General features: G+C 35.5%; 1 protein-coding gene across 2 annotated transcripts; it reads right to left on the bottom strand.

Annotated features, from left to right (window-relative positions):
• Positions 1 to 1,244: 1,244 nt before the first annotated feature.
• RAD21L1 (RAD21 cohesin complex component like 1) lies at positions 1,245 to 26,549 on the bottom strand. Of its 2 annotated transcripts, none has more exons than XM_016222100.2 (13): positions 26,406 to 26,549; positions 25,108 to 25,237; positions 23,493 to 23,586; positions 21,326 to 21,432; positions 19,275 to 19,445; positions 18,270 to 18,365; positions 17,147 to 17,254; positions 15,357 to 15,583; positions 15,025 to 15,124; positions 14,067 to 14,191; positions 11,983 to 12,069; positions 5,655 to 5,732; positions 1,245 to 1,433 (listed from the first exon to the last, which is right to left on the bottom strand). In XM_016222100.2, the coding sequence occupies exons 1-13, from the start codon at positions 26,547 to 26,549 to the stop codon at positions 1,245 to 1,247; spliced, it is 1,656 nt and encodes a 551-aa protein (XP_016077586.2). The 2 variants fall into 2 exon arrangements, with proteins under 2 accessions (XP_016077586.2, XP_087674691.1); XM_087818565.1 differs by having other exon boundaries at positions 11,983 to 12,066.
• Positions 26,550 to 27,608: the final 1,059 nt, after the last annotated feature.

Below are 27,608 nucleotides of genomic sequence, written 5' to 3'. Positions count from 1 at the left end.
GCAATAAACAGGATAGAAATACTGATACATGTAATAACTCGGACTAATCTCAAAGACATTACACTGAGTGAAATAAACTAGTCCTCAAAAGATCACATACTATATGATTCCATTTACATGAAAATGGAAAAAGTAAAAAACAAAATGATAGTCATGTAGAAGAGTGGTTGCCAGGAGTTAGAATGGGAGAAGAGTGTGACTATGAAGTGATAGCACAAGGCAGTTTTTTTGGTGATGGTACTGTTGGTATCCTGCTTGTGGTGGTGGTTACAGGAATCTACATATGTGTTAAAACTGATAGAACTGTGCACCAAAATGAAAAAGTCAGTTTTTCTGTACATTAATTTTAAAAAAGTTAATTTTAAAAAGGCAATTTGACATTTAAATCTTATAGTTCATACATTCAAAGAAGCCATTTAGAATTTAGTTTGCAGCACAACAGTATTTTAGAGAGTATCATAGGCTTTGTTTTACAGTATACCATGGAGCTCACAGAGCATTATATGAAAATTTCTTAACAAACTTCAAATAAGAAAAAAAATAGTTTTAACGTCAAAATGCTTAGTAAACACCAAGTAAAAAAACATCCATTTTAGTGACCTTCACTTGAATTCCAGCTGCAGACAACATATCTGCTAATTTTTTTTAACATAGCAACATACTTAATTTTGCTGGCACATGAGTGGTGGTTATAATAATCATTAAGTAGTGAACAAAAAGGTTAAATGAACTATAAATAGACTAACAGCCACTCAGATCATTTAAAACAAAGATGAATTTTATAGCTCTTCAATTAAGGTATTAGAAAACCATGGCACTAGGTCAAATAAAGGATGATATGCATTTGAACCAAATAACTTATTGTCTGTGGGGAAATAAGAAAGTGTTAATTATTAATTAATCCCATAAATTTTAAATAAATAATCCTTGAATGTTTATTGAGGCATACAGTATTTGAAAAATGTTTTCTAAATGCAACATTCAAGTCAGGGAAAGTGGTAAATGCTATACATTCGAGTCAGCTAAGTTAAAAAGATTACTTAGCTATAACTTAGTATTTCTGAAGCATATAGGTTTCCAGCTCTGGCTATGATTATTCTGAACTTACAAAGAAGAAATGGGAGGTTGGCCTGTGTATGAAATGGATCAGACCTTCAGCTGCTTCCAGGCAGCTGCTGCATTAAATAGAACAATCTATACAGAAATTCCAGTGATGACATAAATCTGCATGTTCTGAATTTCCTTCATATTTTATGGAACATTGGTCCCACTGTAGCTATAATATCTGCATAGGGGGCTCTCTGGCTCAGCTCAATAGCCCGCTGTTTTTTTAGGACGAGAAAGCTATAAAATCTGGCGGCTGCTTGTTTTCGGTCACTATTTCTGCAGAGAGTCATCAGACTAAAGTGCTTCATTCCTGTCTTGTAGAATTCCTGGGAAAATAATTAGAAAAGAGGACAGGAAAGGGAAACAAGATCATTAGAAGTAAAGCAGATTGTGAATGCATAATGAACAACAAAAATTAACATTTTTGATAAGTGATTGTGAAATCCTTAAATGGAGAAATGCAAATGACTCATTAGTAAACTTAAAAACCATATAGGTCATAGAGCCCAAGCTTGGTTCATTGAGAAATGCATGCAAAAGAACTCTAATGTGTTATACAAATGTTAGATCTTTAAAAAAAATGATATTAACGTAAATGGCTCCAGTGAAAAGTGCAATTAGTTTAGACTTGCAGGGAGAAAAAATTCACCAGACTTTGGGAGGCTTCAAATGCAATGCAGATTATGAGCCTATTAAGGCCGCTCTTCCTTAAAGATACTGGGAGAGGGTGGTAACTATAAAACTCTAGCAGTAAATATAGAATTTTATTTGTACATCTCAGTGACAGGGCAACATGACTATATAAACATCTCCCAGTTTCTTTGCACAGGTTAAAAGGATGTTGATTTTGCCATAGGGTACCTGTGAACCTACTAGGAAAAACTAAGGTAAAATAAATTGTTTAATTATGGGTGAAGATAGCTCCTTTTATGAAGATTCGTACTTGGAATCAGACTCCTAGAAGAGAAGGGCAGTTTTTTAGTTGGAAATATTGTGGTGAATACTGGCCAGTATCCCTGTGAGTACTGTAATCCTTGGGTAGTTGTGAAGCATTTTTAGAAATACCATATACAAAGTTGGCTTTTTTTTTTTGGCCAGTTCATAACAGTTAACAAATTAATAAGTTAAAAACTTAATCTCAACCAAAGGAGTGGCCCAGTCTTGGCAACCTTTCAGAGGTGGCGTGACAGGACTTCATTTGTTCTTGCTCTTGAGGAGATATGATGTGGGTTGAGTGGCTTTCTCCCCTGGGAGGGAGCAGGGACAGCCCTTTCAGTTTCAAGAATCCTTTTGAAAAACACTCTGAGTGGACAAATATTCAAGATTAAATGCATGTGCTTATTCTCTCCCCTCCAGAAACCCCTCTAAAAACGAAAGAAAATAAGTAGAAGGTGACAAAGAAAGGAGATAAAGCCGAAGAAAATGGAAGACTAATGGACTTAGCAGAGTGGAGAAGGCTGAAACCTAAGTGCCAACAGGGAGGAAAACCAACAAAAAGCAAGTCAGTTTGAGCTACAGAGCCTTTGGAAACCTCAGGAATTAGAGGCACCAGTATATGATAAGCTGGAGATACAGAGGGAAGCTGAAAACAGGAGAACTTCTTGAAAGTCTACTTGGGAGCAGTTGGACCTTCAGGTCCACTCCACCACTTCACTGGAAGGAGACATGGCTCCTGCCATACCCTAGCAGGCTATTTCCCCTGGGGGAGAGCAGGGACAGTTTTTTAATGTCAAGAATCCTTTTGAAAAATACCCTGAGGGGACAAATGTGCAAGCCTGAACATATGTGCTTATTCTGTTTCCTCCAGAAACCCCTCTAAAATGAAGAAGGCAGGAAGGTGCTTTTCTGGAGACACCAACCACTGTGATGAGACCCTAGCCATGGGACACCAGGCACTGTGGATGGTAGAGAAGCGTCATACCACAAACTAGGGGTTAAGTGAAATTCAACACTCTAAACAATAAGAGAGCCAGCCTCTCCCTGACCACTTTTGGTTCCCAGACCATGGGCATCATGCTTATATCTCCTAGGCAGTAGATGTGAGGATTAAGCTGGGAAAACTGTCCATTTTGAGGAAAAAAACACCTACAGATAATGATATCAGTGTATGTGTGTGGGGGAGGCACCCAATTACGATGAAGACCATAAGTCTACAAGCACCATCCATGCTTATATAACTTCCAATTAGATTTTTGGTATTTCATTCTTAAATAAAAACAGATAATCCAAGGTCTATCAGATATTTGAGTAAGATTTCTAACAACCAAGAGCAAAAAAGAAAAAATTCAAGAGAATTGCTAAGGAAACGGAAATAATGCAGGGAGCAGAAGAAAACTATAACCTTTAAAAGTTAAGAAAAGACACTACATCTGTAAAAAATGATTAGAATGATATGAGAAAAGCAGAGCAGTGGTTTGCTTGGGGATGGGAGAGATGGGACAAGGGATTATCAAGAGGCACAAGGAAACTTTTTGGGATGCTCACTATCTTGATTGTGGTGATGGTTTCACAGGTATACACATATGTCAAAACTTCTTTAACTGTATACTTTAAATGGGTATGGGTTTTTGTATATTAATCATACCTCAATAAAGCTGATAAAACTAACTAAATGATTAGGATGCTATAAAACACACAACAAACACCTAAAACCTAAGGAAAAACTCCTGGAAAACAAACCAAAAAAAAGATGTAAGTGGAAATAAAATTCAATAGACTTGAAGATAAAGTTGAATATTCTAAACCATAGAAAACACAACAACAAAGGACATTAATAGAGGAGATACAAGATTTTTAAAAAATTAAAGGTGCCATTTAGGAGACCCAACATCTGGCCCATCAGAATCCATACCAAAGCACATCATCATGAAATTTCAGAGCAATAGGGATAGAGAAAAGATCTAAAAGCTTCCAGAGATAAATAAAGGTCACTTACAAAGGATCACCAACCAAGCAGCATCTGGCTTTTCAGTAACAACCAAGAAGCCTAGAAATGTTACAAAGCCTTTAACACCTGAGAGATAATGTTTTTAAATTATGTTCAGGGACAACCAAACAAGTTAAAGATAAAATAAAGAAATTTTCAATCTTGTATGTAGGATCTCCCATGCACTCATTTTCTCAGGAAATTAGGAGAGGATGTTAGCCAAAAGGAAGATCAAAGTACCAGGAAATAGAGGCACGAATATAGGAAAGAGACAAAGGAATTCCATGTATGGTAAAGGGATGTCCCAAGACAAGAGCAGGCCTACAGAGCAACTAATCCAGGTAGAATAAGAGGGTGATGAGCTCTAGGAGGGATCGTCAAGAAAAATAAAATGGAGCTGATGAATTACTATGTTGCCAGAAAGTTTGGAAAAATAATTAAGAATGGGTATATAGACACTAGGCTAATGGAAAAAAATGAAGTAGTGATTAACTTTCCCCCCACCCCCAACCCCCATAAAGTTAACAAGAAGATAAATGTAATTACACTATGAAGTTTCAATGTGAACTAACTTTTACATCGTCTTTGTGGCTGCAACTGCTGGTTGTCCCTTGATATCCATTCTCCTCTTCTTCCATAAGTAATAGGACTACCTGGGCCCAAGGTTGTCAGGTAAGAACTACATTTCCCAGCTAGACATGAAAAGGTGACTAAACGCTGGTCAAGGAAATGAGAAAAATGATACCCACGATAACTGGGTTGTGCCCTTAAGGCGACTTTGCTGCTGATTGGAATGCGGCAAAGCCATTTTGGATAATGAGAACAAAGAAAATGAGATAAAGGGAAAGAGGGTCTCAGACAAGTTTGTGAGAATAGCTGCCATATCAGATGGTGCTTTTACCTCAAAGAGAAAAAATACTTCTATCTTTTTAAGCCACTGATAATTTGGCTCTCTATCACAATCAAACCTGCCTCATAACTATTACAATTGTAACTTTGTAAGCACTGTTACTGTGCTAAAATATATTGAGGAAGGGTGAGATGTAATTAAGCTAAATTTTCATTAGAAATAAATAAAATGTAAAGCTAAAATATCAAGAAAGAGCCATAAAACAAGTCATTAGAAATATGGATATAAATACTAAAAGAAACACCTTAATGTAGTTGTTTTTGGTGAGCAAGACTTAGAAATAAGGGGTAGGGCAAAGGACTTCTGTGCTTCCTTTTCAACCTTATAGCATAGTACTGTTAATTATAAGTTAAATTTAAAAATTATGGTTCACTCTTAAACTGTTATAAATTAAGTTCCACATTGAATATTTATTAATAATATGCTAAAAATAGGAATGGGACATAAAATAGATGTCTAGAGGCATGAGTATGGGTGAGAAGTTGATTAGAGCTTCTTCGAATTAGAACTGTTTGATGTAGGCACCAAAAATAAACTCCCATATTTAGCAGTGTGTATACTGCTCAAAATCATCTCACTAAAGTAGAATTTGGCCTCAACAAAAACATAACGAAAAACGGTTTCATTTTTATTGATATCTAGAAAACTGAAGTCAACATTTTACTTATTTTTTTAAAATAAAAATTGGGTTGATAAACCCTATCATCTTACCCTCAAATCATTTAACATCTGACGTATTCTTCGATTCCATCTCTCTGCCTCAATATTTTGTTCATTTCCCAATGACTCCTGTTTGAATGATTAATAAAATATTTCACTTAAGCAAATTTTACTGAATGTTTACTATTTGTCAGGCATAGTGTTAGCTCTACAAGAAACACAATTATAACACTGGATCCTGCCAAATAAGGAGCTTATAGTCTGATAACAGAATAAGACTAGCTTTCAAATATAGATCAGCCTTTGCAGGATTACATCTATACTCCCCAGGTTATCTTTTTATTAAAATTTTTATTGAGTTTATTGGGGTGACATTGGTTAATCAAATTATATAGGTATAAGGTATACAATTCTATAATACATGTTCTGTGTACTGTATTGTCTGTTCACCGCCCCAAGTCTCCTTCCATAATCACTTATTCCCCCTTCACCCTCTTCTACCTCCCTCACCCACTTTCCCTCTGGTAATCACCATACTATTGTCTGTGTCTATAAGGTTTTTTGTTTGTTTGTTTAATCCCTTCACCTTTTTCACCCAGCCCCCTAAGTCCCCACCCCTCTGACAGCTATCAGTCTATTTGTTCTCTGTATCTATGAGTCTGTTCCTATTTTGTCTGTTATTTTTTTCATTAGATTCCATGTGTAAGTGAAATCATATGGTATTTGTCTTTCTCTGACTGGTTTATTTCACTTAGCATAATACTCTCCAGTTCCCTCCATGCTGTCACAAAAGGTAAGATTTCCTTCATTTTTACAGCTGAGTAGTACTCCATTGGGTAAATGTACAGCTTTTTTATCCACTTACCTACTGATGCACACTTGGACTGCTTCCAAATCTTGGCTATTATAAATAATGCTGCAATGAACATAGGGGTGCATTTATTCTTTTCAATTTGTGTTTTGGGTTTCTTCTGATAATATTCCCAGAAGCGGAATCACTGGGTCATAAGGCTATTCCATTTTTAATTTTTTGAATTAACTCTGTACTGCTTTCCACAGTGGCCGCTCCAGTCTGCATTCCCACCAATATTGCACTAGGGTTCCCTTTTCTCCACACCCTTACCAACGTGTTGTTTGTTGATTTATTGATGGTTAGTCATACTGACAGGTGTGAGGTGATATCTCATTGTGATTTTAATTTGCATTGCTCTGATGATTAGTGACATTGAGCATCTTTTCATAAGTCTATAGCCACCTGTATGTCCCCTTGGAGAAGTGTCTATTTGGGGTCTTTGCTCATTTTTAATTGCATTATTTGTTGTTGTTTTTTGGTGTTGAGTTTTATAAGTTCTTCATAAATTTTGGATATTAACCCCTTATCAGATGTATCATTGGCAAATATGTTCTCCCATTCAGTGGCCTGTCTTTTCATTTTGTTGATGGTTTCCTTTGCTGTGCAAAAACTTTTTAGTTTGATGTAGCCCCATTTGTTTATTTTTTCTTTTGTTTCCCTTGCCTGAGGAGATATATTAGAAAACATATTCCTATGATAAATGTCCAAGATTTTACACACTACCTATGTTTTCTTCTAGGATTTTTATGATATTGAGTCTAACACTTAAGTCTTTCATCCATTTTGAGTTTATTCTTGCTTATGGTGTAAGAAGGTGGTCTGGTGTCATTTTTTTCATGTATCTATCCAGTTTTTCCCAGAACCACTTATGAAATAGACTATCTTTACCCCATTGTATGTTCTTACCTCCTTTGTCAAAATTAATTGACTGCAAAGGTGTGGGTTTATTTCTGGGCTCTCTATTCTGTTCCACTGACCTAAATGTCTGTTTTTATGCCAGCACCATGCTGTTTTGATTACTGTGGCCTTGTAGTATAGTTTGACATCAGGTAGCGTGATTCCTCCAGCTGTGTTCTTCCTCAAGATTGCTGTTGCTATTCGGGGTCTTTTGTGGTTCTGTATGAATTTTTGGAATATTTGATCTAGTTCTGTGGAATATGCCATTGGTATCTTGATAGGAATTGCACTGAATCTGTAGATTGCTTTAGGTAGTATGGACATTTTAATGATGTTAATTCTTCCTGTCCATGAACACGGTATATGCTTCCACTTGTTTGTATCTTCTTCAGTGTCTTATAATTTCCTGAGTATAGGTCTTTTACATCCTTGGTTAAATTTATTCCTAGGTTTTTTGTGGGTTTTTTGAAACAATTGTAAATGGGGTTTTTTTCTTAGTTTCCCTTTCTGATAGTTCATTATTGGTATATATAAATGCAACCAATTTCTGGATATTTATTTTGTATCCTGCTACTTTACTGAATTCATGTATCAGTTCTAGTAGTTTTTCTGGTGGTATCTTTAGGGTTCTCTATATATAGGATCATGTCATCTGCCCCATGCTATCTTCTGATAAGGGGCTCAAGAGTTAGGAGATTCTGCAGTCTTTACTGGTAATGCATCCCAGGGCATCGGGACCTTACTTTGAAAAGTAGTCAGCAAAGACCACCACTTTTGGTGAGGACTTATTCCAGCTCTGATCAATCTGAACTCAGTTAACAGAAGTGAACATAAAGCTATACAAAACCTGCCTTGTAAAGGCCTTTATCTGAACTTACTTGGTGATACAGAAGCTCTAACAATAATTGATGTTTAGGAGTTTGTGTACAATTGGGTTAGAAATCTTTCAGATTTTGAGAGTGCCTTGTCCAAAAGAGATCAACCAATTGCCTGTCATTATCTGAATAGATTCATTCTTTTCTGGTCTTAAACCTTCAGAAAGGCCTTACAACTGAAAAATTGTAAAGTTGAAATCCCTTCACAGGAACTCACTCTAAGCCCTTACCAAATAACACCTTATGAGCTGAGTACAGAACTGGGCATAAGAAACGTTCTGATGAGTCTGATAAAAGAGCAGGCCTATAAAGGGTTGGGAGAAGGAAAGTGGCCCAAATCTGACCTATTTTATAATTTTCCCTAGGCTAGCTCTGACCATGCAATCTAACAGCATCTGTGTCGCCCTTTTCACAGGTTCACTGTCCCACTTTCCTGTATATCTCTGGAGCCCAGACACTTCCTAAAAGTGCTTTCAATTTCATGGACTCCAAGATGATTTCAGAAAACTCCAGAATATTCTGTATGACATTTTAAATTATTTGAGGCTAAAATGACTGCTGAGTCACCATTCTCACCAGCTATAATGGCTTCCTGGTCCTGCCTATGCTGTATCCTTTCTTACATTCCAAAGAGACAATTTGAAAATATGGTCACTATATTCTGAAGAGTTTTCCTCCAGCTACAATTGATGTTTATTCCTTTCTGATCTGTTCTGGATAAATTAGCTCATCCAATTACTAATGTTGATTTTTATTGTTAAATACAGAAAATGCTATTTTTCAAATGTAAAAAGCAATGGCCCAACTCTTTGTTAAAGGTCCATGAGACTGCAGCTTCACCTATATTGCACAACTACACTAACCAGGAAAAGACTCAGAAGAAATAGTCAGTGTGCTTTGCTGAAGCCTGTCAGCTTGATCCATCTGGACATCCTACAGCTGAATCCATTGTGTGGAAAGCCCAGTGGATTATTAAAACAGCTGAACTTGTGCTGTGTTGTGGTTTGCTTGACCCTGTATGAAAATAACCTGTGTCTATAGCGGCAACAAGAAAGGCAAACATGAATCAACCTGCTTCTCGCTCAGCTGTTTAAATGTTTCAGGTAAAAAGTTCAGGTATTTATTCTGTTCTAGATTATCCAGAGAATTCAATCTGTTGTCCACATACCAAAAAATAAAAATTAAAAAAAATCTAATAGCCTTAGAACTTATCATAACAATAATTTATTTAAAATATCAGGCATTAAACGTTTTGATATTATTTACTAAGAAACTGCTGCTAAAATTCGTTACAATCTTAAAAATGCCTTCAGCACTCTGGGACAAAAACTAGAGAAATAGGATAATAATAAATATTGAGTTAGGCGGGTCAGATGTTACTTCTAGCTTTGCATTTTTGTGTGTGATTCTTTGATTTCATTTTTTTAATTTATCAAATTAGTAAAGATTAAAAAAAATAGTTAACTCTAGGGTACATCTCCAGGAAAACAAGCTTTTATGTACCCCTGATGAATATGTAAATTGTAAAATCCTTTTTTATTTTTGTTTAAAATATTACAGATGTCCGTTTTTCTCCCCAATGACCCATTCCACCCCATCCCACGCCCATCCCCAGTCCCTCTCCTTACCATTGTCCGCATCCTTGGGTTGTGCATATATGCATATAAATTCTTTGGTTGATCTCTCCCCCTCCACCTGCCCGCCCACCCTCCTCCATCCCTCTAATATTCATTAGTCTTATCCATGCTTCCATGTCACTGAATCTATTCTATTCAGCAGTTTATTAAGTTTTTTAGATTCAAAAACCAATTTGTCAATATATATCAAGAGTCCTAAAAATGCTCATACCCTTTGCTCTAATAATTTCGTATTATGAAGTAACCATAGAGGTGCAGACCGATCTATATAGACTGGGATGTTAACTGCAGCATTATTTATAATAGCTTTGCTACTGACTTGTGGCCCTTTGAGCAGGCTATCTTCTTTTTTCTGATCTCTAAAAGTCTTCTATAGATATAGCCCTTGAGCCATATAATGTTTTGGGAAAAATGCCCATACATATTTTTGATAAAGTAAACATTTTTAAAAAATCATTAAAAATTTTTTTTCAATTATAGTTGACATACATTATTATATTAGTTCCAGGTATACACCCAATGATTAGACACTACATACTTACTAAGTGATCAACCTGATAAATCTTGTACCCACCTGACACCATACATAGTTATTAGAATATTGTTGACTATATTCCCTATGCTGTACTTTACGTCCCCATGACTATTCTGTAACTACCAATTTGTGCTTCTTAATCCCTTCAACCTTTTTCACCCATCCCCTCAGTCCCCTCCCATCTGACAACTGTCAAAATGTTCTCTGTATCTATGAGTCTGTTTCTGTTCTGCTTGTTCATTTATTTTGTGTGTTTTTTTACATTCAGTTGTTGATAGATATGTATTTATTGCCATTTTATTGTTCATATTTTAATCTTTTTCTTCTTTTTCTTCTTTTTAAATTAGACCCTTTAACATTTCATACAATACTGATTTGATGGTGATGAACTCCATTAGCTTTATCTTGTCTGGAAAGCTCTTTATCTGTCCAGCTCTCACCCTGATGTCAGACAATTCAATTCCTCCCCAAATGTCCCTGGTGCCTTTCAAGCTGTTATCCCAGTGCTGGAGCTCAGAGCGAATGAGTCCAAGTCAGTCAGTGTGGGAGCCCTTTGGGAGGAACGGCCTTGGACTCCAGCAGCCCTGAGTCTCCCTCAGCCTCAATCCCTGCTTTGTTGTTGTTGTTCATCTTCACCAAGGATAATTTTTCCGTTGATATTTAGAGAGTGGAAGGGAAAGAGGGAGAAAGAGAGAGATGAACATCGATGTGAGACACACCCATTGGCTGCCTCTGGCACACACCAGGGGAGCGAATCTGCAACCCAGGTACATGCTTTTGACCAGGGATCAAACCTGCGACCCTTCAGTGCGTGGGCCTATGCTCTAACCATTGAGCAACACTGGCCAGGGCAATCCTACTGGTTTTACAGCCAGAACTTATGGGTGCTTCTCTTTCTGGAACTGGAACCCTGGGCTGAGGGGCATGAGGTGGGGTTGGGACCCCTTGCTCCTCAGGGGTGACTTTTGCAGCTGAGATATCCCTCCTGATTTTTATCCACCACACATGGGTGTGGAATCAGCTCGTCCATGTCTCCACCCCTCCTACCAGCCTTGATGCGGCTTCTTCTTTAATTCCTCAGTTGTAGAACTTCCATTCAGCCAGATTTCAGGCGGTTCTGAATGATGGTTGTTCTGTAGTTTAGTTGTAATTTTGATGTGGTTGTGGGAAGATGTGAGTACCGTATTTACGTACGCTGCCTTCTTTACCAGAAGTCCCCTAAAGTAAAATTTCAAATGCCCTAGGCCATACCCCTAATATAGCTCTCTTTCCCTAGAGATGTTATAAGAGTAACCTAAAACAGTGATTCTCAACCTTTTTAATCTGTTACTACTTTTGATAAGCATAAAAATCTCACACCTTCTTTATAAAATTATTTGAAGTTTCAAAATAAAAAAGTCAAAGCAATTCTGAATATGTATTATCAAACCATTCACACACATTTTTGTTGAGATTACTACTATAAATTATAATTTTAGAAAGTAACATGACAGCTCTAAAAACCAATTTTTAGGTAAATAAGGTGTTAAACATTTAGGAATAAAGTTTTTACGAACATTTTCAAGACTATACATATATTTACCAATTCAACTGGGCAGTTTTCAATTTCTTGTGCCAAGACAACATTCATTAAAGGGGATTCCTCAGCAGCCAAAGAAACAATATCCTGCTAAAGCAAATTAGAAAAAAATAGGTAAGTTATCACAGTAGTAGTAGTCATGACAGGAATAATCTCATTTTGTTAAATGCTTTAATCATATGAATGCTCATTTATAAAGCTAATTTAAAATACTATACCCCAGGTAGGCAACCTCTGACTTAAATATTCCTGTTTTCCATATGCCTCCTACAAAAGAAGAACTTACATGCCCTTCCCCCCTTGCTTCCTTGTCACTCCTATTTCTTTTGCCACTGCAGATCCCATATCAAAAGTCTCTGCTGCTGTATGGCTGAGGCCACTTTCCTTTGAAGCATTTTATCTAGCCCCAGTCCCCTACCTCTATTCTCATGCCAGTACCAGGTGGTAGAAGGAGAAGATCTGCAAACAGAGGGGGTGAGAATGAGGAAAGGGCTATTAATATCCCTACCTAGGGCCACGACAGGATTCTTGCCGCCAATGCTGGAGGTATCAGTGGCAAAAGGGAGGAAAAACTGTATCTGGAAGGGGAGCAAAGACAAAGGAAGAAGGAAAAAGAGAAAGCCAGGAGTTCTCCATGCCCAATCCTCTCCCCTTTTCATTGCTATGGAAGCTGTCGGCCCCTTTTTCATCTTCAACCTCTTGCCAAGCTTCACTCCCCAGCTGTCATCTATGATCTTAACTAAGTTAGGAGCTTCCTACAACAGTTCACTTGCTTGATTTTTTCACTTTAATTTTTAAAAATTTTAGTGACTATAAGGAGTTGCATTTTATTCCTTAATATACATATTTGTGGAAACATGATTTTCTTTTAATTTTTATGAATATTCTGCATTGTAGATACTCTCAATTTTTCAGTTACTTTACATAAAAATTCTGTTTTATGAAGACTTGAAAATGATTAGTCAGAATCAATATTTTCCTGTCCCTTCAAACGGATTGTGTTCCCATTCCTGACTATAGTTCACATCTGTTCACCATTTTTGGAAGCAGAATAAGAATGGAATTGAAGTTAAAGCATGAGCATAGGATAAAGGAGTAAAAGGTTCAAAAGAACCAGTGTATCAATCTCTTCACTTCAAGCACTTGGGAAAATCAATTTTGTTAATATGTTAAAAAGTCATAAACTAAACAAGCTTGCTTAATCATAATTTCAGTAGTTGTGCTCTAAGAAATGCCTGAGCCCAAATAAAGAAGAGAGTAGTACTGGCAAACCGGTATCTCAATATCCAGTATGTTATCAAATATTTAGTAAAACACATTCTCTTTTAATGCATTATGAAATTGTCTTTCCTTCCAAGGGCATTCAGTTTCACTGTGGGTTGACTCTGAATTCCCAGAGTGGTTATCAAAGTACAGTGATGATGGAACAGAACAGAAAAGCACTGGTTTGTTTTTATCTGGTATGGCTATAATATTTACATTTGTACAACCAATAAATTGACAACTGAGAAAATATTTTAAAGTACATTGTTTCCAAGTATGTTTTCAAATAACTATGTTTTTCAAATAAAAGTTATATCTTCAAATAAAAAAATTTTTCATTTTATTTTGGTCATGGATCTTTAGATAGTCTTTCAGACTCAAGGCTAAGGTAACTGGTTGGTTCAAAACATTCTATTATTAAAGGTGGGAAGCGTGAATTTATGCTCAAAATCAAAACATAGGTGTATTGTCTAGAGTCCTAAAATATTCCATGACAAACTGAATGTGGAGCCTAGTAGTATTCCCAACATATAACCAGATTCAAGTACAATCACTTATTTAATGCAACATGCAAAATATTATTTCCATATGAAACTATTTGTTTTGTGATTAACTATCCTAAAGTTCTAGAAAATACTATTCTGCAAATGAAAATCATGTTTTATCCTGTAGTACTGCTACTTACTAAATAAAATTATAGGGTAATATGAGATGAAAAATATAAACTATAAATGTAAGAAGATACTAATCAGAGTCTCAATGTTCCTACAATATATCTGTGTCAGAAAAAATAATATTTTAATGATTTTCTTTGATTAACTTACCTCAGAACTAATATTTCTATTGGTGTCCTCATGAAAGCTACCATTTGATACATTAATCACATCCTTCCAAGTTTTGGGTTGACTTAACTCTTGTTGGGAATTTGGATTTTTCATCATGGAGGCCTCTGAATAATTAAGGAAGTAAAGATTTCACCAAAATATCTTTCCAACTTAAATTAGAATATGATTGTTACAAAAGAAAACTGACACTGGAGAATCCACTTAAGCAAAGGGTGTACAAACTCTCTATGGCTCCCAAGTGTCACATATTCACCTTCCCTTTCCCCACATCTGCCTCTTTTTCACCTCCACTCCCCATCCTCCACCGTCTCCTCGGCACTCAGCCCCATACGTTTGCTCACAAGACGACATGGATAGTTCAAGCCCACCTTGGTATATTGTTCAGCAGATTTTGATTTCAGGAAAGGTGATCAGGATAGCAGAGGCTCACTCACGACATAAGCTTGTTTTATTTTTCCTTTATAACAATCGCGATAATAATGAGCAATTATTAATACTCCATGTATCCTCTGGGTGTTTGGCAATACCTGTTGCAGGTTAACTATATTGTTTAAACGCTATTCTTATCACGAGGTGACTTTTCATGTTAGTTGTTTTAAAGTGAAACATTATCTTACTAGATATAAAAATTTTCTTTGTTGAAGGTTTGTGAATAATGTCTTTGGGAGTGGGGGAGGTGGGAAAGCATGAGATTAAGAATAGTACACATTGCATGTAAATTTCATATTTTTATGTAGATTTGTGGACATGAATTAATCCACAAAGCAGAAAAATACAATACTGATGTAATAATTTCTTTTAAATTCAAATACTCTTCTAGAGATGAGATTTATAGTTGGGAATATAAAGATGGATCTCATCTTCATTTTGAAATGTAAAAGAAAATTTTTGTTTCTACAACATTCCCTTCAATATCAACAGAATTAGGATGTCTTACCCACTATGTTCCTGCCTCTCATTTCTTCCCTTATTGATTGCTTCTGTATCAATTTTCTTCCAAGTTTAAAGCCAGAGGACAGAAAGCGTTTTGTAAACAACTGTAAAAATATACATTTTTGTTTCTAGATTTTATACAAGTAAAGCAATTCAATAAATACAAGCACATATGCTATAAAGTCAGAATTATAATTCATGCACACACATCCAGCAAATTAATTCAAAATAAGAAGGTATTTTTTTAAAGTTTAAATTCTTGAATACATGAGTGTAAATATGTTTGTTTATTTATAGCCAAATGTTGCACCCATGTAAAAGGATGGAAACTATTACCATTTTCAGTTCAGTATGAATCAAATCCTGGGTAGCATTTGACAGAAGTGTATCCACTCCTCCCCTCTTTTTCCACATCATCAATCTTTGGGTAGGAGGTGCAAGTTCCAAAACCATGAGTGTGTCAGCAAAGGAAGTAAGCTGTTTATGCATAATTTTGCTACTGATCTCCTTGACTGGATCTATGAGCAATTTCCTCTTTTTGCTTTTCCTTTTCCAAGCAAGGTCTAAATATAAGAAATAGGCACAAATGTGATGGTTGTACAGCTTTGTAAAATGATATTCTAGGCACTGCATATCTAAGAAATGTCTACCACAATACAACCTACAGAGTTGCAGAGAAGAAAATCCCCTTCTCTCTACTGAAAATTATCCTTTACAAAGTTTTTGCACAACTAGAGTGTCTAAGCGGCCAAGAGTTCACACACTTTGAGTTGCTTCTCAATGATTCTGAGGGAAGACTCTGTTGACCAGCTTAGTGGACAACTGAGAAAATGTGGAGCAGAGGGTATATTGATAAGGAAGTCACTCAATTCTTAGGTTCCTGAAGATATCTACATAACAGAGTAACTTTTTGAAACATTGATTTCTATTTGTCCAGTATATTTCCCCCTCCCCACCAAAATTCATACACAAAGTCTAAGTGGGTAGCCCATGGGATTTCGTTCCCATAGGAAATTTTACTAGGTAGAAAGCAAAAGTCAAGTTTTTCCTTAGTAAAGATGCAAAAGGGAAGGAAGGGTTAGATTTCTAAGAATGGGTGAAGATCTGGGATCAGATGGAGCCAGAAAGAACAGGAACCAGCTTACTGATGTGCCTCAGTAAAATCCTGGGAACATAAGATCCCAGAGGGGCTGGCTGTGTGGTGACTCCAGAGACTATGTAGGCTGGGACAGTGGGCACCACAAACTGATGTGGTTGATGACCAGAGGTTCCCTTCTACTTGCCACACATTTCCCCCAAATTTTGATACTACATGGCTTAGGGCAAATAAGGGAGCTATACAAACTGAAATTCTTGCCAGACCAGTGGGATAGAGGCTCAGAGTTGAATTTGGTAAAGAAAAAAATTTGAATGCTTTATTCCTGGCATACATGAGTTTATAAACTGAAATCCACATCAATTATACTACTTAAAACTAGTGCCTTCTTAAAAGGTCTAGTTACATATTGGATTCATATTTATTGTTATTCCTAAAAACACGCTTGAGATTAAATGTTAGAAAAGATTGTGCCTCTCTTCTGATTCTTTTATTCTGCCTTATTTGACGTTCATTTACATGTTTATTTATTTCCTCATGAGGTTGTAAGTTTCCTTTTTTATTGAGTTTATTGGGGTGATATTGGTTAACAAAACCATACAGGTTTCAAGTGTACAACTCAACTAAACATCATATGTACATTGCATTATGCACCCATCATCCAAAGTAAAGTATCTTTCAGTCCCCATTTATCTCCCCTTTGCCCTCTTTCACCTCCCCACACCCTCCTTTCCCTCTTGCCATCACCGTACTATATATCACCAATTATATATATATATAATTGTAAGTTTTTTTTAAAGCAGGAGCTATGTCTTCTTCATTTGTGCCCAATACATAATAATAGCTCAATAACTACTGGAATTGAACTCAGTTTAAAATTTTCTAGTTTCCCAAACTCTTCCCCTATTGTATTATAAATGTTATTACTAGCTTGACAGCCTATAATATTTCATAGACTATCCAAATATCTAACAGTAAATAAGATAGTAGGTGTCAAAAATAAAAATAAAAAAACATGAATGACTCTGACCTGAAGCATCAATTGGATCAAGGATAAATCCTTCCTCTTCATTTGATAATGTGGTTTCATTCATTTTTTCATTTTCTGGTAGAGGTATACACTCTGGATTGACTGGTTCTATTAATCAACATCACCATAAAAGGAATTATTAAAAAATAATAGCTAGAGGACTCCATGATAATTAAAGTGAAAGAGAAACTAATTGAAGACTTATATTGCTAACTGGAGCCACATCTGAATTCTTAGAATCAGGTATATAATAGAGTTGAAGAGGCTCAGCTATTATATGGTCTGGGACATAGTGACTCGGTGACTCAAGTATCATCACCCTCTTTTGCACATGTGACATCTAAGGCTGGACTTAGACGTGACTGTGACTATAGTCTCAGTGAAAGTCAAACAGTGGTACTAATCATAATAAATGACTGACTTAAATTTGATTATATATCTGCTAAAAAATTTGTATTCTGTTAAATCATTCATTAGTTGACCCATAAAAAACCATAACTAAATTTTAACTATCGCTTTTAACATTTTAAATTTCTACTATTGTCTTAGAAAGCAAATGTAACATCAAAAAGTAAAGAATCAAAATGAAGCTAATCATCTTTTTAATTATTAAAAAAATTACTTAGAATATTTATGAAATTATTGTCAATAAACTTGTTCTTTAAGAAAAAAAAAATTAGACTAAAAGATCTCAAATTATTGGAGGTGCCTTCACACAAATTTCAAGCAGGAAATATCCCCCTATTGTAATTTCTCTCAAATTGTATGTAGATTGTCAAACCATATTAATATTAATATGGCACTAATATAATTAATAACCATATTAATGTCAAACATTAATGATGTTTTTACCATGTAACATATGTTATTTTAATGATTCAAAGCATGGTATTTGGAAGGGTATTTAAATGTGCTCTCATACCAAATAAACCCAGTCCTGGTTAAATAACCATTACTGTATCTTTCTCAGAACCCAGTTTCTTATTCTACATTGCCTTGAGTTTGTGGGACATTTTTAATCATCTTTCGATATATTATACTGCTACTTAAACTCAGAAGTTCTGAGCTTACTGTGAACATTAGCAACTGTTCACTTTCTCTACAAAGGAAAATTTCAACATACCCACTATCATATCAGGAGGATCAGGAGGCATGGAAATTTCTTTGTTCAAATGCATATCTTCTAACAGGATATTCTCATCATCTTGTAATAGATTGTCTTGAAAAACACAATAAATACTTTTGTCATACAAAGTTGAATCTATCATTTGTTCACTAACCCTTGACTGACATTATCATATGCAAGAAATTATGAAAGGATACAAAAAATGAATGAACCCTACTTAAGTAGATTTGATTAGATGCACGGACTATTACATTTCATGAAGGATGACAGAATTTTATGTCCTTAATTTTCTTTCCTTTATTAAAAAATCTATTATTAGATATTTGATTTCAGGAAATACTAAAATACCAAGATAGCAGCCTTGTTACAAAGCCATGTTTAGTTTCATATCAAGAAGTAAAAGTGTTCAAACTCCTTTGGTAGAGATCTAAGGTACAGCCACTATTTTTTCATATTTTCAAAATTCCAGAAGTTTGCCATAACCAGCCTTTTAATGTAAGCGGGAGAATTTTTAAAAGATTTTATGTATAACAGTCAATATGTTTAAAATATGTGCATTTGGATTTCCTAGTCTTTGTCTACCCTATTTCTATGATTACTTTCATATAATATAAAAATAAAATAATAATATAAAATGCCAGACAGATCCTTTAGAATAGCCCTCCCACAATTTCTGTTCAAGAAAACAATGTTTTTAGGTATATGACCTAGTATATTTTGTGAGGACTATACTAACCTCATTCTTTCCTTTCTAAAAATTAAAAAGTTTTAAAAATAAAAACAAGCAATATTTCACAATCTATATAGAAAATATGTTTAAACAGATGGCTATTTACTTAGATCTAGCCTAAATGTTTAAATATATTACAAACTTTGAAAACTTGTGTAAAAAATGTGATTTATATGAAGCATACCTAAAATTTTATTTTGATCTAATAAATCTAATATATTAGTAGTTTCATAGAAATAAATATCTAATTTCTATAGAGCCAGACAGCATACCAATCATTTCTCCTGCAGCCCCTTCATCACCAAATCCATCTCCACTGTCATAGAACAGAGATTTTTCTCCATTGAGGCTTCCAGAACTATGTTCAGCTAAAGGACCACTGGAATTCAGCAAGATGTTGTCATCAAAGAAGCTATAGCTTCTGAGAATTTCAGATTCCTCCCCTAAATAAATATATATCATTAATACCAAGTTAGTCAGAAAAACACAGAATTTTAGGGTTAGAAGGAAATTCTAATATCATCTTCTATAGCTCCTCCCCCTCATTTTACAGATAAAGAAAATGAAAGCTAAAACACTTATTTGAATTATTAAATTAAAGCCACTCAGTTAATCAGTGGATACTGGAATTCTAGTCTAACTTTTTTTCCAATACAGTAAGAAAAAAAAAGCCAAAACACAGGGATAGAGTTTTCAGTTGTGGTGCAGTTTAATAATTCTTCTACTTTAGGTAGGTCATGTTCTGCTTGACCAAGTATTATTTCATATTATTTCAAGGATAATTGCTTGTGTTGTTAATCCATAATGGAGTATAGAAAGTAAGAAACATGTTTGCCTTCTTAGGAATGGGAAGATGGGTAAAGCATTAAAGAATGGGCTTACAACATTCAATAAAATAAATATTTGTATTATGCCAGGGATTGGAGATACAGCAGTAAGAAAGACAAAGATTGGTCAGCTAACCTAACATTAACTGAGTGCTTATTATGTGCATTACATTATGCAATAGAAGATACTATTATAATCCTCATTGTACAGACAATAAAGACATCCACAGAAAGGTATTATAATGTGCACACAGTCACACTCTAATAAATGACAAAGCCAGGATCTGAACCCAGCGGAGATAGTGGTAGGGTAGTATCAGTGTTAGAATTCTGACTGGTAAAATATTTTGTCAAATGGAAGTTTTTGACAGAAAACTCCTAAGACACTTACAGCACCAGATAAAATAAACTCCCTGTTTCAAACTGGCCTGCTTTCAGATTGGCTGAGAGTGAATATTCTTTCCCTTCCTTGGGTTTAAATCTCTATGTCCAGGAGTCTAAAATCCCAGAGGGTCAGAGTTTGGTCTTTCCTGTCCACTGTCTAATAAATCATGTTAGTGCTGGTCAGTAAAGAAAATCATGAAGTACCACTCATATTGAAAATTCTTCTATAGGCACACATCTTCCAGAAAGTAAGAGTTTAAAAAGGCAACCTTCATTGTGCTGGACTAAAGATTTGCACAAAAGAAAAGACTGACTTTTCAAAAAGAACTAAAAATATGTTCATATTTTCCAGGTGCAGCTTGATAGCTCCCTTCCCTCCCAATCAGCCTTGGTCAATAAAATAACACTTATGAAAAGACACTATATTCCTAGCACTGAGCATTACAAGAACCTGAGATTATACAAAACAATTAATGAAATAATCATTACCTTAAATCTTATATTGTAATCTAGAACAGGATGGATTAATATTCAACATTTCTTGAAGGATATCAGGTTTGAGTTAGTGTTGAAGAAGAGAAATACCACTTATTGGTGGAAAAGATTAAAGGAGGGTATAAGGAAAATAACCCTGTGATGTTGATAGTAGTATCCCAATTTAGGGAAGTAAAGTAGTAAGGGATAGGCCAGTAAAGCTCAGAGAAGTTAGATAATTTTCCCAGTATCACACAGCAAGTCAATAGAGAAAGCCCAGGTCTGCCAGTCTACTAGAAACATGTTCTTCCCACATATGCTAGAAAAAGGCAAGGACAAAATTATTGGGAGTTTATACTTATACATCAAAACATTCTACTAGATATCTAAAGATCTAAAGATATTTCTACTAGAATAGAAATAGCTATTTCTATTGGCATTGTTTCAATACAAAAATGCAAATACAGGATGTCCCCCCCCAAATGTACACACACTTTAAACAGCTAATAGCTCAATTTTGAAAATGAAATTTATTTTAATAAACACTGCCTTTATAATTATTCAAAGTGTGTGTGTACATTTTTTTGGACACTATATAACTGATTATGATGTAATTTAGATTTCCCAAATATTCTCACCAAAGCTCCCAGCTTGGAAAAGTAGATCACTGTGATAATCTTCTCTAAGTGTGATTTCTTCTGGTCTGCTTTGGTTCTGAGTAAATTTTTCTAAAACATCAATAGCGCTATGGAGAAATATAAGATTGAGGAAAACATGTGAACAGAACATGTTTTGTAGTATATTGCAAAACAACAAAAAATCCCTAAAACAAAAAATCAGGTTTTATTATAAAAATAAAGGAGATTTAAATTTTCTCAATAGTATTATTTGTAAACACTAGTTTCTTATACATGCGTATGATCTCCAGATTTCCAAATCCGATGGTCAACTTTCAGTCCTATCTTATTTACCCGAACCAATAGCATTTGAAATAGACGTTAACTTCCTTCCCTATGGAATACTTTCTACTTTTGGCCTCTGGGATACCACTCCCTCTCGATTTTTTTTCTACCTCACTGGCTGCTCCTTTTCCATCTCCTTTATTAGTTCATCTCCCAGACTATTAACTATTAGGAATGACCCAACACTCAGTCTGTAGACCTTTACCTCATTTTCTCCCTTACTTCCTCTCTCCCTTTTAAATCTATACTTACTCTCTTCGGGATCTCTTATGACTCATGGCTGAAGTTCCATGTATATACTCACAACTCCCAAATACATATATCCCATCCAGACCTCCTTCCTGAATCTCAGACCCATATATTCAACTACCTACCTATTCCCCTTGGATATATAACAGTTACCTCAAAAGTTATGTCCATAAAGGAATTCATTACCACCAAACCAGTATTACATGAAATGTTGAAGGGTCTTCTCTAAGAAGCTAATGAACAAAATAATCTGACAAACAAAATAGACCCAGAAACATGGAAGCATGCAACAGACAGTTATATCTCAGAGGGAAGGGGGTGGGGGGTGGGAAGAGATTAATCAAAGAAGTTATATGCATATATGCATAATCCATGGATACAGACAATAATGTGGTGAATACCTGAGGAGGGGGTGGGAGCAAGGTGGAGGGGGTCAATGGGGAGAAAAATGGGACACCTGTAATACTTTCAACAATAAAGATAAATTTAAAAACAAAACAAAAAAAACTTATGTCCCAAACCTAATTTACTTCCTTCATACTGTCCCTCTTAAACCTGCCATTCCACAGTTATCCTAATATCATTAAGCGGTAACTCCATTGCCATGCCAAAAATCATATAGTCATCCTTCACTTCTCTCTCTTAAAGCCATATCTAATCCGCAAATTGTGTTGGCTCTGACTTCAAAATATATCCATAATTTCATTGATACCACCTTGATATAAGTGAAGACTGAGAACCAATCACATATACTGTCATCTCTCACCTGGACTTCTTACTGCAATAATCTTTTCACAGGCTCTCTGCTTCCTCCCTTTCCCTTTATAGTAAGTAGCCAAAGGAAGCACACTGAAATAGAGTCCAGTCCAGTCCAGTGACTCTCCTATTCAAAACCTTCCTGAGTAAAATAAAAGTCCTTATTGTAGCCTACAACACCATACATCTGCATTCCTAGCTACCTCTCTGGCTTCATTCCTTACCATTCAGACCCTCATTTACTCCACTCCAGTCTCACTTGCCTCCTTGCTGTTCCTTGAAAACGCCCAGTGTGCTCTGTCCTAGCGCCTTTCTTCCCACTTACTCTACCTGAAACATTCTTCCTCATGTTATTGAATGATTTGTTCCTTCAGGTTTCCGTTCTCACCTTATTAGAAAAGTCTTGCCTGACCATTCTATTACCTATGTTATTTTCTATTTCTCTTTATAATGGCCATCTCCTGTCATAATGTATATTTACTTGTTTGTTTATTGTCTGTCTACTCCAACTAAAATATGTAAGATTCATATCGCCAGGAGCTGTTTTGTTTATTGCTATCTCCACAGTGCCTAGAACAGTGTCTGGCATATGGAAGGCACTCAATAAATATTTACTGAATGAATGGATGAATATACCGTCAATATTGCAAATTACATTTAGCATATCATTGACGAATTTTTGGTGTACTTTGAAGGTTCACACTAAATTTAAGTCTTTGTCAACTGCATGTTTACTTCCGTTAACTGCATTCCATTTGCATTCATGATATCTGAAGATGAAAATCTTGATAAAATATCAAGAAAGTCAAATTGAAAGAAAATAAATAAAATAATTTACTTCACATTCTGGATTTCAAAATCATGGAATTCTTCTGGCAATGTGATAGAACTGTAAGATGCTTCAAAGTTCTCCTTTGGAAGGTCAACTAGTCCTGAAAGGATGAAAAGCCACATTCAATAAGCAACAATGCTATGTAAAATAAGAAACTCCCAACTAAACCTTGTTCATTTAAGTAAGACATTCCCTCCCTGCACTACTGCTTAGTCTCCTAACTGGTTTCCTTGCATCCACTCCTGCCTCTCTTCAATCCATTCTCTACAAAGCAGCTAGAGTGGTGTTTTAAATACAAAATCAGATCAGATCACTCTCATGCTTAAAATGATTCAGTGACTTTCCCAGTGCATTTAAATAAAATCCTAATTTCTAATCAGGGCCTCTGCAGCCCTACAAACCTATCAGCATCATCTAAGGACACTCTTTCCCTCACTCACTATACTCCAACCATACTGGCCTTTTTGTTCCCTGAACAAGTTAAGCACTTTTTCACCTCAAGACCTTTGCTCTTACAGTTTCCTCTGCCCAGAATGCTATTCCCCTCAGGGACTTTTTAGATGACTGAGTATTTCTCATTCTTCAAGTTTGAGCTTAAATTCTACCCTCTCAGAAAGATTTTTCCTGACTAGCCTAACTAAAATAAAATTTGCTGTTATTTTCTGTTGTAGTAATCTTCTTATATTTCTCCACAGCATAATCACAATCTATAATTATTGTAATAATTTTTTTAAAACTTTTTTCATTATCTGATTTCCTCACCAGACCAAAAGGGAGCTATTTATCTTGTTTGAGCCTAGCATAGTGTTTCACATAATGTATGGGGTCAATAAACATTTGTGGAATAGATAAATGAAATAATGAACAAATTAACCATATTTGAAATCATTATAAATCTACATAGAGAATATATAAATATTTTAAATAAAGAAAAAACTTTGTTAATCCTCATTCAACAAAAATTACTTGAGGGAATAGTATGTACAAGGCACTGAGAAAAGTACTGTAAAAAATTCAGAAAATAAATAACAAAGATATCGCCTTCAAGGAGCTTACAGACTAGTGTGAGGCAAAGTCTATACCTAAATGACCGTAATACAAGATGGAACACTACATCTTAAAATTAAAATGAAACTAAATTTGAAGGCATTATATTTATATTATATGTAAATCTCTAGCACTTTGGGATGTCTAGGGATTTTTTTTATATATTATTAATAGCATGCTACTTAAGGAGTCTTGAGAATTCTGTAAACAGTGACAATTATAGATATCTAGATTTTGTCAATCACACTATTTCTAATTTATCACAAAAGGCAAAAACAGTTATGGCAAACAAAGTAACATGTTAAAACTATCACAGTTTGTTGTGCAAGCGTGGTAGCTTTAGGTATATTTCTTATGTAAACACCCAGAAATATTACGAGTTTTTGAAAGCATAACCTTTTCCTGCAAACAGGAAAAGAATGAAGGAAAGAATATAATTTGTTCTTAACCATTGAAACTTAGATTCAGTCAAAAGAAAGATTACTTTCACTACACTCACCCTGGAATTATAGAGTGCTGCCAACTAAAAGAGCCCACCCAAAATAAAAATGCAAAAGGGAATCAAGACATATACCTGGGCGAAATGTCATCTTCATTTTAAGCAACGCTTCACTGCAATCTGCCAAAAGATACTTCGCCTTCCTATTATAGATTCGAACAACTCCCAAAAGAAGGTGTCCTGAAGTTCGAAGTGCAATTTTCACCTTTCAATAATTTTTAAAGTATTAGAATATTAAAAATTAGATTCATAAACTCTGTTCTTGGACAATTACAAAATCATAAGAATTTCTTCTCTTTAAAAAGCAGACATTTTGCATCGTTATTTAAAGGGAATCACTTAACTTTTACCTCCCCTAGTAAAATAGTTAACTTCTTCAGTGAAGATAATTGAATGCGGCATTTAAGTGCCATTAAATGCTATTGTTGGTTTTAGGGGAAGAATACAAAACCTGAAGTCAGGCAGACTTGGGTTCAAGCCTTGGTTCAACTGCTGAGGCTGAGTCATTTAACCTTCCTGAACTTCAATTTATTAATAACAACTACAATTTATTATATACTTGTTCTATGCCAGGCACTGTCTTTCCGGCTTTTGATAATTAATTTTGACAGCAACCTTTATTTACAGAAGGAAAAAGTGAAACTCAGATATGTTAAGCAGTATGCCCAAAGTAGCACAACTATTAAGTGATGGAGCAGGAATTAAATTTAAATTTGACCAACTCAAAAGTTCACACTCTTAACTACCACACTTCACTGAAGCAAAAGGAAGCCCATCACATGGGATTGTTGTGAAGATGAAAAAACTAATGAACATAAAGTCTAGTCCACTGCCTTGCACACGGTTGGTTTATTATAATTCACCCTTCTTTCAAGGAGAAAACTTAACCTATAAAATATTAAAATAATATTTTAATGTAAATTCTAATACCTTGTTATGGTTTTTATAATGAACATAATACTTTATTATTTATGAAGTGTTTTTGTATATATTTTCATTTATACTCAATCCCCCCTTTTTCCTACTCTCCTTATTTATTCACTCATTTTTTAAAAGAAACACTTGTTTGGTACTACTACGCACACAGTCACCTGGTAGGGAATAAGAAAGGACGGATTACAAAATATGTATAAAACATGGCCTTTACCCTTCAGGGTCCAGCCTATTCATGATAAACAAATAACAGTTAATTACTAACAGAAACCAGTCTCTGCACAGGTTCAGACAATAAATGCTGTAGGAACCAAAGGCGAGAGGACCGCCTGGGAAGTAAAACGTCCTTGAAAACGTGTTTCGTGATATAATGTATTTTTAATTCCTTTCCTCTCCATAGGTCACGGCAAATACATGCTATAATTGACACAACAACATACCTTAGGGGAAATAATCTTCTCAATGATTGTCTCCAGATTACATTCCGACACGTGGGCCTTTGTGAGCTTCTTCTCCCAGTGAGCTGCGAGCCAGATTTTGGCCAGCGGCCCTCGCTTGCTCATGAGCACCTGTGTGTAGAACATGCCGCCTGTGCTCCTCAGTCGTACTTAGCCAGCTAGAGAGAGCATTCAAAGATGTTTAAAATTGGACCACCAAAGCTTTTCAGCGCTAATTTACAGCAAGCAAAGACACTTTTCATTAATTTCGTAAGGCAACGCTCGGATTACCTCCTAGTCCAAGGTAGTATTCAATTCAGATTATTTGTTGTAAAGAAGGAACTCTTATTTAAAATACAAAATAACAAACTAATGACAGAGCTCTAGTGGATTATGAATCGCACCTGGCTCAAGCACGTTCTGATTACGGATCGCTTTTTACATTTTACTTATTTTATCCTGTAAAGGGTTTGAGTTCTTATTAATATGGCCAAATAAATAGAAGAGGAAGCCTGAGAAGAATAAGAGACGGAAACAGGGGAAAAACAACAATCCACAATGAGCTGGAGAAGGTGGGCCGAACTAAGAGAAGAGAACACAGGTCGCCTTTTTTTTTCTAAAATGTAAGGATTTGAGAAGTGCTGGATTATTGACTTATATCCGGGAGTTGAATTTCTTTGTTCCTTTCAAGATGCTCCACTTTATTCAATATATTAATTTTTGAAGTTGAAATAAAGTGGAAAAAATAAGAAAACAAGAAACTGTAAGAAGGCAAGAAAGGAAACAAGAATAAAATTGAAATGTTTTGAGATAAGAGTGTTAAAAGTAAACCACTGAAAACAGACGGAACTTGCGCGTCTCTCCGCGACCGCTCTGCTCTCACACACGGAAAGGCGCGCCGTTGGGAAAGGGACGCCCGGCCGCCTTCTGGGGAGAAGCAAAGCGTTGCTCCCACATAAGTAACTTTAAGCGGCCCCTATAAAAGATTCTTTTTGTTTGTTTCTTTCCTACTTAAAGTTCTGAGAAAAGAGCAAACTGAATCAAAATGAACACAAAGACAACGTCAGCCCCAGAATTAAAACTTGGGCTGCACCGTGATCAAGGCCCACGCCCCGGACAGAACCAAGCGCCTCAGACAGACAGGCGGTGCGCCCGCCCTGGCCCTCCGCCCCTCTCCTCCCCTCTCCTGTCCACTCCTCGCCTCTC

This window comes from Miniopterus natalensis, chromosome 7 (genome assembly GCF_054644295.1).
Source record: "Miniopterus natalensis isolate mMinNat1 chromosome 7, mMinNat1.hap1, whole genome shotgun sequence".
Classification (NCBI taxonomy): domain Eukaryota; kingdom Metazoa; phylum Chordata; class Mammalia; order Chiroptera; family Miniopteridae; genus Miniopterus; species Miniopterus natalensis.
The sequence above is the reverse complement of the archived record's forward strand: the minus strand, read 5'-3'. Positions and strand labels throughout refer to the sequence as shown.